This window comes from Cyclopterus lumpus, chromosome 24, assembly GCF_009769545.1.
Source record: "Cyclopterus lumpus isolate fCycLum1 chromosome 24, fCycLum1.pri, whole genome shotgun sequence".
In the NCBI taxonomy this organism is placed as follows: domain Eukaryota; kingdom Metazoa; phylum Chordata; class Actinopteri; order Perciformes; family Cyclopteridae; genus Cyclopterus; species Cyclopterus lumpus.
In genome coordinates this window covers 14,245,722-14,258,986 of record NC_046989.1, presented here as the reverse complement: position 1 = coordinate 14,258,986, position 13,265 = coordinate 14,245,722, and the positions used below count along the sequence as shown (strand labels likewise).

At 41.1% G+C, this 13,265-nt stretch overlaps 2 protein-coding genes across 3 annotated transcripts; one reads left to right on the top strand and one right to left on the bottom strand.

Moving 5' to 3' along the window:
• Positions 1-156: 156 nt before the first annotated feature.
• Positions 157-8,477, top strand: esco2 (establishment of sister chromatid cohesion N-acetyltransferase 2). Its single transcript, XM_034527521.1, has 15 exons — positions 157-279; positions 997-1,057; positions 1,530-1,678; positions 1,862-2,165; positions 2,257-2,560; positions 2,846-2,967; positions 3,131-3,242; positions 3,863-3,935; positions 4,169-4,211; positions 4,584-4,725; positions 5,359-5,490; positions 6,061-6,150; positions 6,317-6,460; positions 6,963-7,147; positions 7,844-8,477. Exons 2-15 carry the CDS (start codon positions 1,005-1,007, stop codon positions 7,974-7,976), a joined length of 1,986 nt encoding a protein of 661 aa, XP_034383412.1. The 5' UTR covers positions 157-279; positions 997-1,004; the 3' UTR covers positions 7,977-8,477.
• Positions 8,478-8,603: 126 nt separating this feature from the next.
• Positions 8,604-13,265, bottom strand: pbk (PDZ binding kinase). 2 transcript variants are annotated; one of them, XM_034527522.1, is made up of 7 exons: positions 13,160-13,265; positions 12,627-12,794; positions 12,099-12,238; positions 11,709-11,878; positions 10,655-10,784; positions 9,657-9,863; positions 8,604-9,190 (listed from the first exon to the last, which is right to left on the bottom strand). In XM_034527522.1, the coding sequence occupies exons 2-7, from the start codon at positions 12,791-12,793 to the stop codon at positions 8,958-8,960; spliced, it is 1,047 nt and encodes a 348-aa protein (XP_034383413.1). In that variant the 5' UTR covers position 12,794; positions 13,160-13,265; the 3' UTR covers positions 8,604-8,957. The 2 variants fall into 2 exon arrangements, with proteins under 2 accessions (XP_034383413.1, XP_034383414.1); XM_034527523.1 differs by having other exon boundaries at positions 12,967-13,196.

Genomic DNA, 13,265 nt, shown 5'->3' with positions numbered 1-13,265 from the left:
TAGCAATAACTGCACACACATAACTGTTACATGCGTGGTTGTCATTTTAAACGACTATCTTTTATTTTGAAGATAGGGACCAGAAGTTCATCCATGCTTTTACTGTTGTAACTCGATTAAGAAAAATATTTTAGCGTGTTTCCGTTTCCTGTCGTTTTTTTTTTTTAGAGACTGGCGCGCGCTGTTCAAAACAGTGAGAAGAAACGCGGGCAGTAAAAGGAGCGACTTCAAACTTTATACAGACATTTATTGTTTTATACAAAACGACAGACGTGTTTGGTGAGTTACATTACTGAGTTACCTTACCCGTAGTTCAAGGTGCATGTGTTTGATGCGTTGCTTCTCTCCTAAATGGTGCATTTACGTAACCCTGAAAGTAAGTGGTTAACCTCAAGCTAGCGACCAGTCAAACAACAACTGCGTGATGTTTAACGTTAGATGTAATTTTCTTTAAAACGCAGACACACGTGGAAACAAACGGGGACAGTGTGGTCAATATCGACACGTTAGCTAATGGTAGTTTGTAATCTTTTGTAAAAGCTAGCTAATCATCCCGCCAATTACCCACTCCTCTCCGCGCGAGCTGTTCAATAAGCGCGTTATTAGCTCACGTTTGCGCACAAACATGATACAATACTGTGTCGTGTTTAACTGAGAACACGGATCAATAACGTCAGTAAAGTTAGTGGCACAATCACCCCGCTGCTGTCGTTTAGCTAACTACCTCCAGCTCCACGTACTTTATAGCTTGTGTTAAAAATGTCAACTTAAGGTCAAACACAAAACATTCCCTATATATATATATATATATATATATATATATATATATATATATATATATATATATATATATTTTTTTTTTTAAGTAATGTTACTTGTACAAAACTTGATGCAGCCCTGCGTTGCACTTTTTACACAGGCCGATTGGTAGTAATCATAAGTTAAAGAAGACCTGCTAATGTTACTCTGTGTGTGTGCGTGTGTGCGCGTGCGCAGGGAGGAAGATGATTCCCACTGCTACCAGGAAGAGGAAGCTATCCTCGCTGAACTCTGACAGGTGAGTCGTGAACACATCAAGTATTCACATTGTACTATACGGATACATTCAAATGTAACAACAATATGGGCTCGGTATCAATTACAGAAGCCATTTTTAATAATTAGTTTACTTTGATCAGATGGTTCCTGATTTAAGTCAACGGTCTGCCAAGTTAACACTTATCCAACTCTATAGGTAAACGTGTCTACAGCTTCCTGTCCTTCTGTGTGTCTTCTTTTGTTAAATGAAACTACATCACTTCTTTTGGTACTGGGACCCAAACTCTGATGTCATATCAACACTATGGGAAATTCTGAAAACAATTCTCAACCCCAATAACAGTAAACAGTTGTAGTTATACCGTATATTATGTACTGTGTATTCTCATGTGCGCATAACATTTATGTCACACATTTGAGCAGGTTATTGATTATCCTTGTGGCATTTGCTGTTTCTCATTGTGACCGACCTTTTGTTACTTTAATTCCAGCCACCCGGCCAAGAACGGGGTGGGAGAGGAGTTGTCCCCCGTGAAGAGGAGCTCGCCCAGGAAGCACTCACAGTCTCCGAACAGGAAGAAGCCAGTTGGGCGCCCGATCAAAGTGAACTGTACCTCACCATCCCCACGTAGAGCAGCAGGTAGGGTTCACTAGTGATAAGAATGAGAGTCATTTTGGGTCAGCCAATGTGACTCTTTAAGTCTAAAGTAATGCGTTCGTGAGTTAAGACATGCTGCAAAATGACTCTTCTTCTTCACACACGTTCCCAACACATCTAATCTGTATCAGTTTGTCCTGCTTTTTTTTCCTTCTTTTAAACTAGGCTCTCCAGTCAAATCATCTTGTAAATCTCCAGTCCAACTTTCCATGGTTACAAGTTCCTTCTATGGCCAGAAGAAACCCATCTATCTCACTCCACTAGAGAGGAAGGCTATAAAGGACTTGCTGCCTTCTCCTCCGCCTCTTCTTCCTTGCCCTCCTTCTCAGGAGAAAAAGAAGAATAAAAGGAATGTTAAAGGAGGCAAGCAGAGAAAAGTGGCTGCAGCATCTCGTAATGTGGGGAAGACGGGTACCGTAGGCAATGGGACCTCTTCAAAGACGATCAAAGTGTCCAAACTTAACAGCAGGTTTGTTCCCATATAAGTCACAGTCGTAGCTGCTTCGTTGGTGCTCCTGCAGCTTTTTGACACCAAATCAATGCATCATTTATTTCAACAGTGTCGCTGATAAACCAGCGTCCAGTACAATCGCTGCTTCTGCTAGCGGCAATAAGCCAGCCGAGTCCAGGAAAGCAATCACCCTCGCTTTCGGCGGCCTAAAGCCCAAACCGAAGATCTTTGTAGGAGCTGCTTTCTTCAGTACAGGAAAGAAACCAACATCTATGTACAAGAAATCTGCACCAAAATCTTCAACCAGGAAAGCGTCGGTACCAAAAAGCAAAACTGTCCAGCTGCAGACTGAAAGTGAGAAACCAAAGCCACCTGCTCTGTTGATGAACCAACAACAGAATCACCCTAAAGCGGTGAGAGGATTCATTATATTTGTTTCTATTGTGCAGGCAAGAGTCTCAAGGGTCCTCATTGGGATGTAGTGGATGCTTTGATTTGAGCATTTATTGGCTTGTATTAATATTTTAACTGATGCATGTCATGACTAACATTAATGGTCGATCTGAGGCATGTACAAGTTAAGATGCAAATTGTAATCAGACAGTCCAGAATCACAGTGGTTGTACTTCAGATTTTTTTTTTTCCCAGCAACAAAAAATATCACGTTGATGTTATGTTGTCCCGGTTATTGACCACAGACTGATGTCCAGCCGGTCAGGACCGAAGAGAACCAGCCGAGCACCAAGCAGAGAGCAAAGTTTGAAGCTTCAGACTGGATGGACTTCGTTAACGAAGAGCCTGAATCTCCACAGACATTCAGGTGCTTTACTACATAAAAGCTTGGCTGCCCCCAAATCTCAATTTCACCAATTTCAAAATCGGGGGGGGATTGTTTAAGCGAACAGAACAATCTCAATGTTTTAGCGATACACCATATTTAACTGCATCCTTTCAGATCATCAATGACCACCTTTCTCCTCCAGGTCTCCTAAAATGTGTTTGGAGAAATATGGGATTACCAAGGAGCTGATGCTTGTGTTGACGAGGACCCCAACAGCAAGTCCTGCCTCCACGGCTGTGTCTCTCAGTCCTCAGGTACACAAGAAGTATACACACATGCTCATAGTTACAGTTGTACAGGAGTTCTTTTTCTGGTCCTTTCGCATATTTAACAACTTAATTATTTAACTCCAGTGTATCATAGCTCATTTGTGCTCCCACTCTTTCTAGAGATCTGGGACATTTTTAGTGATGATCACGCCATTCACTAATTAATCCCTTTTGTTTTTTAAATGATATATATTATTGCTACCTGAATCTCGCCTACTGATAGATCTAGACTGAACTTTACATACTTATATGTAGGCTTCAAAGTTGAGTTGAGTTTTCTATGATTATAACTGCCACGGCTTATGGCTTATGTGCTCTTGGCCGTGCGCATGGTTCACAATGGCCACCTTCCTGTTGTTGGGGATGGCTAACGATTTAGCACAATGTTTGCATCTCGCTTTCTTTTCACATTTGGAATCCACCAACCGACCAGGCTTAAGTTAAGTTGAGCCAGATCACAAAAAGATACCCGTCGTATGTTGGGCTCGCTTTGTATTACAGGCCTCAGGTTGCATGGGAACCGTGCTAATGGTGATGACCTCATTATTTAGCAAACCCTTTGAGTTTCACCTACAGTTGTTCATAATATTGATTTCTCCTTCCAGGAGGGTGGCTCTGAACCCATTTTTGACCTGAGTGAGAAAAGCCCCCCGAGTGCTGCCGCCAGCCCACCCAAAGGTACACGGACACACACCGTTGTTGACATTTCATAATCATGGTTCAACATCTGCAGCTGATTTCACTCCACTGAAACACTGACTAGCTCACATAGAATCACAGAGACTTCAGTAGCTTTAACCGGTCAACTCACTTTGTTTTCATGTTTCAAATGAGCATTTCAGTTTTAACAAGATCTCTCTTGTTCCATGAAAGCTTTATTTTTAATTATATTTTTTGTATTTTCTCCACAGAATCTGCAGGACTGTATCCCATCTTTGGCTCTTCCTCAAAGAGGTGAGACGATCCGTTTAGTCATCGACCGCAAAGGTGGCACAATGACAGATTTCTTGTATGAAACAAAACGGGGAATTTGGCACCGTATTCCCAGCATATAATTAGGTAAAGCTTTGAGATTCTGGCAAGAGGATGGAAACTATAATTCCAATATGTTACAAAAACAAGAGAGATGGCACGTTAGAAATGTAAGAGAGCAGTCTACTTTTTCATGGACTTGGACATAAGTTAAAGAGTCCCTAACAAGTAAATACAAATGGATTATAAATTAGTGTTTAGTGTGTCTTGAGTGGCACATCAAAGTATTTTAAGGCAGTGTATTTTGCATTAGCCCACTGATGCCACAGTGTCCTCTTACCTGCTGTCTTGTAGGTTAAAGAATGCAGCTCTGCGGCCACCCGTGTCTTGCAGCACGCCCTCCGGCCCGATGACGCCCCTACAAACCTTTTCTTCAGTCAAAGAGCGACCTGTTCGCAGAAGGAAAGAGAAACAGGATGAGGACCAGCTTATTATCGTACGTTCATCTCTATATTCTCAACTGTGACTAGATTTTGGTACATATTTGAGCCCAAAACATTCGAGAGAGACCAGAGCTACCATGAAGCCCACCCTCTCACTAACCACACTCCCTGAGTAAATACTATCTAATGTTTTGGGGAAATGAAGAAGAAGAAAAAACAATTTCAGAAAAAAGCAGGTCTACTATATGCATTTGAAACACATATTCAGGATGTCAAACTGATTAAGGAGTGAAAACGGGTTAAAAAGAACAATGAACTATAAAAACAATGAACTATTAAAAAAAACAATAAAGCAACAACACTGTTCCTGTAAAGCCGGTTCAGTCTTTATTCAATGTAATTATACCTTCAGTAACTAGTGTTGCATAGGAGTGCTAATGTTGGCTCCTCCAGTTTTTATGTAGAAATGTAACATTTAAGAAACATATATCTCCTTCCAGCCTCTCCGGGTAACTCGTGCCACTATTATCACACAACTAGCTCCAAATCCACCAAACCAGCTTGAAAATCGGAAACGTTGTCGGACACTGGTTGAAGCTGGCCGATGCTTCACTGCGATTGGTCTACTTCGTTTATTGGACCTCTGTCTTCCTCTGTGTGTTGACTGCATCTCTCTCTGTATACAGGATGCCGGTCAGAAGCAGTTTGGAGCGACGACCTGCAGCTCGTGTGGAATGGTTTACAGCGCAGACAACCCAGAGGACCATTTCCAACACACCCAGTTCCACCAGCGCTTCCTCGACTCCATCAAGTTTGTGGTAAAACTTCTTTCCTTTATTCTCTGAACTGAACTCTCTAGTAGGGAGACGACTGCATAGAGGATCAACGTATGCAACCAGCAACGCACCGATGCTGGATCTGGTAGCGGATACCATATGCAGTACATTTACATCTATGTATTATTATTTATTTCTTTTCTTTTCGGGTAAGCAATGTTTAGGTCGAGTCTGATGTTACCGTAAGAATCCCAGTCCGTTCCACACAGTGAGGCATATATATTTAACTAAACACTGGTTTTGATTATTGGGACTTAAAAAGTCAGAATTGATTACCTTTTTGAAACGCAACTAATTCTTTACATTCTAATAAACTTGTATACTAATCCTGATTAAACGGCGCTGTGACGTCTCTATTGGGTGTGCTACTTCCTTATCTAACTTGTGCTACTTACTTCAGTATCTTCCCTTTTTGCAGCCTAAATGATTTTATTGAAAGTATGTTGGTACTTCTCAGAGATCTTCTGCCAAAGCTCCTGGCATGAGTTTGTTTCATGGGGAGGTGAGTTTATTGGCTTTGTAACGGCAGCGTCTTCTCTGTTGTGTTTCCAGGGCTGGAAGAAGGAGCGGGTGGTGGCAGAGTTCTGGGATGGAAAAATCCTCCTAGTCATGCCAGATGATCCCAAATACGCCATTAAAAAGGTGTGTGTTTGCACTTTAGCTGGTTTCTCACAGTGTATGTATATGCTGGAAAGTTTGTCTCCAAGTCTGTAGAAATCACAGCGACCTTGCTCTTTCACAAGTGTACAAAGTTGCTTTTCCAGATCTGATTTTCATACGGTCTTCCTCACAACGTGTGTTTTTTCAGGCTGAGGATGTGCGGCTTGTAGCGGACAGCGAGTTGGGTTTCCAGCAGGTGACCCTGAGCAGACCTACGCAGGCCAAAACCTACCTCTTCATCAACACAGAGCGCATGGTGGTGGGCTGCCTCGTCGCCGAATCCATACGTCAGGTATGGCTGGAGAAGTGTGTGTGTGTGTGTGTGTGTGTGTATGTTTGCAGATCTAGTCCTGTAAAGTTAGCCAGTTATCATGGAGCACAAACATGTTTATTAGAGGAAATTAGCCTTATGTAGAAGAACTGGTTAGGAATCACTGCCTTTTTATAGTCTGATAAACCCGAAATCCATTTGGTTAATATTATATTGGCGTCTGGATGGGTGACGGCGCTTCCCACCTCCACTAACCAGTTATTTTGGGCGAAGAGGCCGAAAGACAAACGAAACAAACACGTTCTCTCAATAACTGTTGCCAATAAATAGCAGGGTTAAGTACAATCATTCGAAAAGGCTTTTTTTGTTGTATCCTATTGATATTTGGAATAAAACAAACCCATTTCCCCTCCATGAATTGTCAGCTTACGTCATTGTGGCGCTGTGACTTTGGGTCATAAACCGTTGACAGTAAATGGAGCGGGTCCAGTGCCTAAAGGATCACCCACTTGTCTCCCTGCAGGCCTACAGAGTCCTGGAGCAGCCGGACCAACTAAAAGACATGACGAAGGACGACTTCATGGAGCGACACCGAGCCTGGTGCTGCTCCACCGTCCCAGAACAAGCTCTGTGTGGGATCAGTCGCATCTGGGTCTTCAGTCTGGCCCGGCGGCAGGGCATCGCAACACGCATGCTGGACACCGTCAGGTACAAGGTCGCCGTCTTCGTGCGTTTGTTGAAAACGTTTGCACATTTCTCACTTGAGCCGTTTAAAACCACAACAACGCCTCATTGACGACTGTTTCCCACATGAATATGAAATGATGTAATATGACGCCTTCCCTGTTCACCTTTTTTTAGATTTAGTTTTATGACAAATGTATTGGCAGTTAAAAGCACCTCAAGTGTTGCCTCTGGGTAGTTCAGGTCTGATGACACTACTTTATGCCAGATAAAACTTGAGCGACTGGAAGAGTGAGAACCGACGACAGGTCACCATCCGTATATCAGACTGCAGGGATGCTTTTTACCATTATGATCGTTATTACCAGTGTGCTTCTGAAACCAACTTTTTACAAATGTCCTTATTTACACTATTTCACTTTTGTCGTATGTGATTTAATACCAAGTGGCGCAAAACATTATACATTTGCTAAAATCTTCTAAAAGGTAGCCCTAATACTTTATTTTCTCTATGCTTGAAAACGATTTTTTAAAAGCACACTAATATTTTGGTGTGGCTCGACCAAGCAGAATGCTTTATCTCAAACTGCAAGCGGTGCACGATCAATTCCCTAAACCTAAACTTAGCCATATACTATACTGGGGAATTGCCTACACAGTAGAAGCCAGTATAATCTTCCCCTTCTTGACAATGATTCTGTCTTCCTTGTTTTTTTGAAGGAGCACCTTCATGTACGGCAGCCATCTAACCAAAGAGGAAATCTCTTTCTCTGACCCGACGCCGGATGGCAAACTGTTTGCAACCAAGTACTCCAACACGCCGACCTTCCTCGTTTACAACTTCGTGGCTTGAAGTAGATGCATGCATCGAAGGTGCATTACAGTTTTAACTGACTCGTTAAATTATTAGTGCTGCATATTAACAGATCTTCAGGCAATTGTTAAATTGCCTTTCATATGCAATGGAATAACTGTTCAAGTTGTTTGTTGATCAGGCTTCAGTTTGTATTGAAGTGTTTATTTCGGTTGTATAGCTATAATACAATGTGTTCAGGATTAAGTAGAGTTTAAAGGTTCGTGATGCACCCGTTATCGCTCAGCATTTTATAATTGACTGTTGAATGCTTATTGGCAGTGATTTCTATTCAGATGTTTATGTTCTGCTTAATGAGCTTGAAACTGAAAAGTTTCATTTAAATGTTCAGATTGATAGTTTTTTCTAGAATGGAAAATGTTTAAACCTTTTGAAAGAGGGATGCTATTGTTGTTTACGGGCATTCGACTGTGTAAATACACTTAATAAACATTGCCTTTTTTGTTTTATGATACGATGGCTTCGTGTTAACACTGGAAACTGAGTCAAGCTAGCTATTTCATATTTACAGACATCAAGTTTCTAATTAAAATCATTTGTTATGCAGAAGATTCCTGTTGACGGCAAAGTCAACCTACAATTATAGATATAGATGTATGCAAGGTATTAATGATGTAGAGCTCAAAGGTTTTATCAAGGAATATCAAAGTTTACAGAAGTGCAGAAACAAATATATACGATAAAGAAAATAAAAACATTTACATACTATTGACATACATGGAAAAAATTTTATAGCAAAGACACCATACAAATAAAAGGAAATGTGATAGAGATTGACGGCATAAAGATGTAGAGATGACCTTCACGTCAAAGCATTTCCTTGAGTTTCTAAATGAATACTACCCTCCCTGAACAAACTACTGACTATGAGCACAGCCTGTCAGTTTGGCCATGTATGCAATTAAAAAAAATATATAAATCCCTGACAAAAAGATTGAAATGCTGAATTATTTATGAGAATCAGTCGATAACTATCACCTCACTGGGCGTTTTATCCAGCGGGGCATTGCTCTCCAAAGCCTGGACGATCTGGGCGGCCGAGGGTCTGATCTTGGGGTCCTCGTTGGTGCAGAGATAGAACAGCTCCACCGTCCTCCGGTACGAGCTGCCCAGAGCCTCGAAATCCAGCACCGGCCGTGTGCCCAGCCTCTCGTAGTAGGCCTCCTCGTCAAAGCTCTCCTCCATCGAGTCCTCTGCAGTTCAAAAGCAAAGCGTGTTAAGATCTAGGTGTTTTTTCCATCACAAGCGGGATCCTTGATCTTTTCAACCAACGGGTAATTCTTCTTCCTCCGATTGTTTCATTTAAAAGGATTGAAAGAGGTGAAAGTATTCAGTATTGAATGCAAAAACAAGTAAAAGTGGTTCAACGTTGGAGAATGTGTTCTTTATCCCTTTAATTGTCTTGGAGGGGGACCTGGCAATTGAGTAATGATGACCAGCTGCTGCATGAGAAAACCATCAGGCCTGATGACAGACTTATAACTTTGACATCTAATTTATTTTCGACACACTTTTAGAATTTTCTACAATGCCATTCTGGTGTTTTTATTAATTTATGATATGCCATATTATTACTTGTATTTTTTTGCCATGCTATACTATTTTGTATATATATATATATATATATATATATTCAGGAAGCCCTGAGTAGTGTCTCACCTTCAACCTCCTCCTCTTCATCATCATCATCATCATCATCATCATGCTCCAACATCTCCAGATGAGGCATGGCCAGGGTCATCATCTCCCACAGAGTCAGACCGTAGGCAAAGATGTCAGCCTTGTCAGTGATCTCTCCTCCCTCATCCAGAGCTTCCTTGGGTTTCCACGGCTCCGTGCCAATGTACTCTGCCTTTGGGTCTGACACTGAGGGCAGAAAGAAGAACTAATTAACTAGATGGGCACAGTTGAAATACTACGTGTGTGTGTAGCGGGTTCTTCCTTGCTCAAGCTGCATCCTTTCCACTGAGTTTCATGAAAACTTGACCGGGAGTAATTCTGTAATTTATTTGTATTTTTTAAACAAAGAACTCATGTTCTTCAGCGTTTCCTTAAGAATTGCAACAACAAAGCAAAGAACATGTTCCTAAATTTGCAATTAGTTTCACAATAACAAAGTCAATCAATTTAATTCAATTTTTGGATAACCCAATTTCACAAATCAGATTGCAGAATCAGTTGTTTCCAGTCCCATCCAAATGGTCGCTGCTAATGCTGTGCTTTTATCCATGATTCAACCCATTTGTAACACGCACGCACACAATGCTGTTTATATTATAAAATATCTTTAATAAAAGTTTTTAAATGAATAAGTACATTAACTCAAGTACCACACTTAAGTAAAGTACTAGTACATAAAAATTGTATGCAAGTATTTCCTTTTTAAGATACTTTATACTTCAACTCCACTACATTTTGGAGGGGGAATATTCTACTTTTTATTCCACCTCAATTTTATAGTATATGCTTTGGGCTGCCTCCAATCTGCAGTCAGAGCTCCAGGCTCCGCCTCCGGCCACGAGCAGCGCTCTGCTGGGAGCACAAACAGGGAGCGCTGTGGGAGGCGGGAGCTGTCCTCCCCGCCCATCACGCAGAGAGTACAGTTCTAGATGTTCACATTTGATTTGTATTTAGAATGACACAAAGACAGTCATTACCTCTCATGTTCTCATTCAGCTGCAGAGACACGCCGACGTCACAGATCTTGACGGTCTCAAAGTCGCCCTTGATGACAACATTACAAGACTTTATGTCGCCGTGCAGCAGCTTCTTCTCGTTGTGGAGATACTGCAGAGAGAAGCACACTGATGCGTTTATTTAGTTGCTCATTTCTGATATCACATTTGAAAGATGGCTGATGTTTTGACGAGACGAATGAGAGTTGGGTAACAATGAACCACTGATATTGGGAGTGGGTTTGTCGTGGACATTTTATTTAAAATCAGATTATTCTTCTTGAATTGTGAATCAAGGAATTAACAACAAGACATCTATTGAGGACAAATAATACAATATACGTTTGCATACTTCATTTATACTGTATGTGTGTATAATTCAGTCAGAGCTGAAACTCTTTCTTTTATTAGATCCATACTCTAATAAAGCTAAACACAAATCAACATTGACACACGAGTTCAGCGGTGGTGTTAGTAACTACCGGCAAGTACATTTACTGAAGTACTGTACTTGGGGACAATTTTTTGGTACTTTAACTTTACTCAAGTATTTTTTTTCTGCTGCGTTATACTTCTACTCCACAAATTTATTTTTGATAAATGTAGTTAATACAAAATGCAATCAGCAAATACATTATTATGCAACATCTTTGGTTAAGGTAAGACTGTATTGGTCATAGCCATCCGGCAGTACATCGTAAAAAATAAGCTTGATGAACCCATCAGTAATGATTTCAATAATACAATATACAAGTGGCTTTGGAGAGAGGCTGTCAGTGTTGCCGACGTGGCAATTTTCTCATTAGATTTAGAAACTTTTGGAGCTAGCTCATAATGTTTTAGTGTCAAGCCCCGCTACCAACGTTTACCCACGTGATCTGATGTAGGGTTCTGCATGACGATGATGCTACATATACAGTATATATACATCTTTATAGTCAGTATATAGTTTGGAGAAGCAGACTGGAGTACCTGAAATTAATCCAGGGAGGATGCATGTCAAGTGACGCCAGGTACAAGAAGATGTGTGATTTACCTGAAGGCCACGAGCAACATGCAGCGCTACTTTTTCTATGTTGGCAGCAGGGAAAGCTTTCAGGCCGTCCTCTTTCCTCTTCTCGATCAGGTCATTCAGGGACTGCTCTCCTCCGTACTCCATCGCCAGACACTTTGATCCATCTTTGGCCACGGTGAAGGCACGAAACCCTTTGGTGTTGGAATGAGGAAACAAAATGAACAATCCTGAAACTAACACAATATGGCAGAACAAAATAAAGATGTAAACTGAGCTATTCATCACATACTTGCACCAGTCAACACCTAATCGATGTGCTTGGTAGGAAACAAGCCATGAACAAGTCTATAAAGAATAAGCATTTGTCCAATTGTAACACAGTGAAGGCACAGTACCGCTCTCGTGTCTTACCAACAATGTTTGGATGATTGATGCCCTTCAGGACCTCCGCCTCCTCGTTCAGGCGCTTCTGGTAAACCGCCATCTGTTTGGTTGCACACTTGGTGTTGATCTTCTTGACAGCCCAGGGAGACGCATTCAGCTTTCCCATTCTAGGATTAATTTGATCAACAATACAAACCTATTATTTATATACAGACGTGACAATGACCCAATGCAGTGGGCTTAAGAAACAATGTTATTCTCAATTTATACTGAAGATGCATTCGCACATGGATTATTTTTCATTTAATGCACAAAACTCCATCGGACATATTTGGCCTTGCGATTTAAAAGCACATACATCCATTGTCACAATTCAATACCAAACATAAAAAAATGATTGGGGTCTCATGTCACCTGGCATACATCAACAATACACTAAGGTTGTAAGTCGCTTTGGATAAAAGTGTCAGCTAAATGACATGTAACGTAACGTAATGTAACGTGAGGAGTAAAGCAATGCATTTATTATTGTTGTCATCAAAGAAAACCTCACACCTGTTCATGAGGTAAACATTGACTCCAGTCCCACAGCCCAACTTCTTCATGAAAGGTGAGGCCGGGATGGTGATTGGGCTCCCAACGCTGCTTGCGAAGCTCTTCACTCGGGCGTTTTTAGGGGTCTTGAACGCGTCCTCGTCGATGAATGTGGCAGGAGAGGCCATTCTGTCCAAGGAAGACGAAGAACGTAATAGTTACCATGGGAACAAGCATATTGGGATACAGCCAATGACCCAAACACACATTATCATTTAACGTTAACTACAATTACCAACACCATAAACTAAAGTCAATTGGATTAGTTAGCAGACTTGTGACATACGATCACATGACTTACCTTTTATGAAGTTATTATTTTATAGAAGTGATGTTTTGATGCAGCCGAATTAACGTCTGAAATGTCTCATATTCCACTTAAAAGTTATATTATTTATATTATGTTTCACATGTTACACATAATTTACGTTGTCTTCATGGTGTTTTAAATCAGTGAACTCAATAGTTTAACTAGTCAACAAATCAAACGTTACCTGCGTTTCCTTCCAGTGTCGCTCCAAAACAGTTTCTGATGAAACCGCGCGCCCAACGTTCAAAATGTTACTTCCGTGTCTCCGCCTGGACGGAACGGAAGCCGCA

Excerpts from the sequence above, each read along its gene's own strand:
- esco2 (XM_034527521.1), top strand. The coding sequence starts at position 1,005 with ATGATTCCCACTGCTACCAGGAAGAGGAAGCTATCCTCGCTGAACTCT. Across the intron at positions 2,968-3,130 it reads GAATCTCCACAGACATTCAG|GTCTCCTAAAATGTGTTTGG; the intron begins GTGCTTTACTAC and ends TTTCTCCTCCAG. Across the intron at positions 3,243-3,862 it reads CTGTGTCTCTCAGTCCTCAG|GAGGGTGGCTCTGAACCCAT; the intron begins GTACACAAGAAG and ends TTCTCCTTCCAG.
- pbk (XM_034527522.1), bottom strand. The coding sequence starts at position 12,793 with ATGGCCTCTCCTGCCACATTCATCGACGAGGACGCGTTCAAGACCCCT. Across the intron at positions 12,239-12,626 it reads AATGTTTACCTCATGAACAG|AATGGGAAAGCTGAATGCGT; the intron begins GTGTGAGGTTTT and ends AATTAATCCTAG. Across the intron at positions 9,191-9,656 it reads TGAAGAGGAGGAGGTTGAAG|AGGACTCGATGGAGGAGAGC; the intron begins GTGAGACACTAC and ends TTTGAACTGCAG.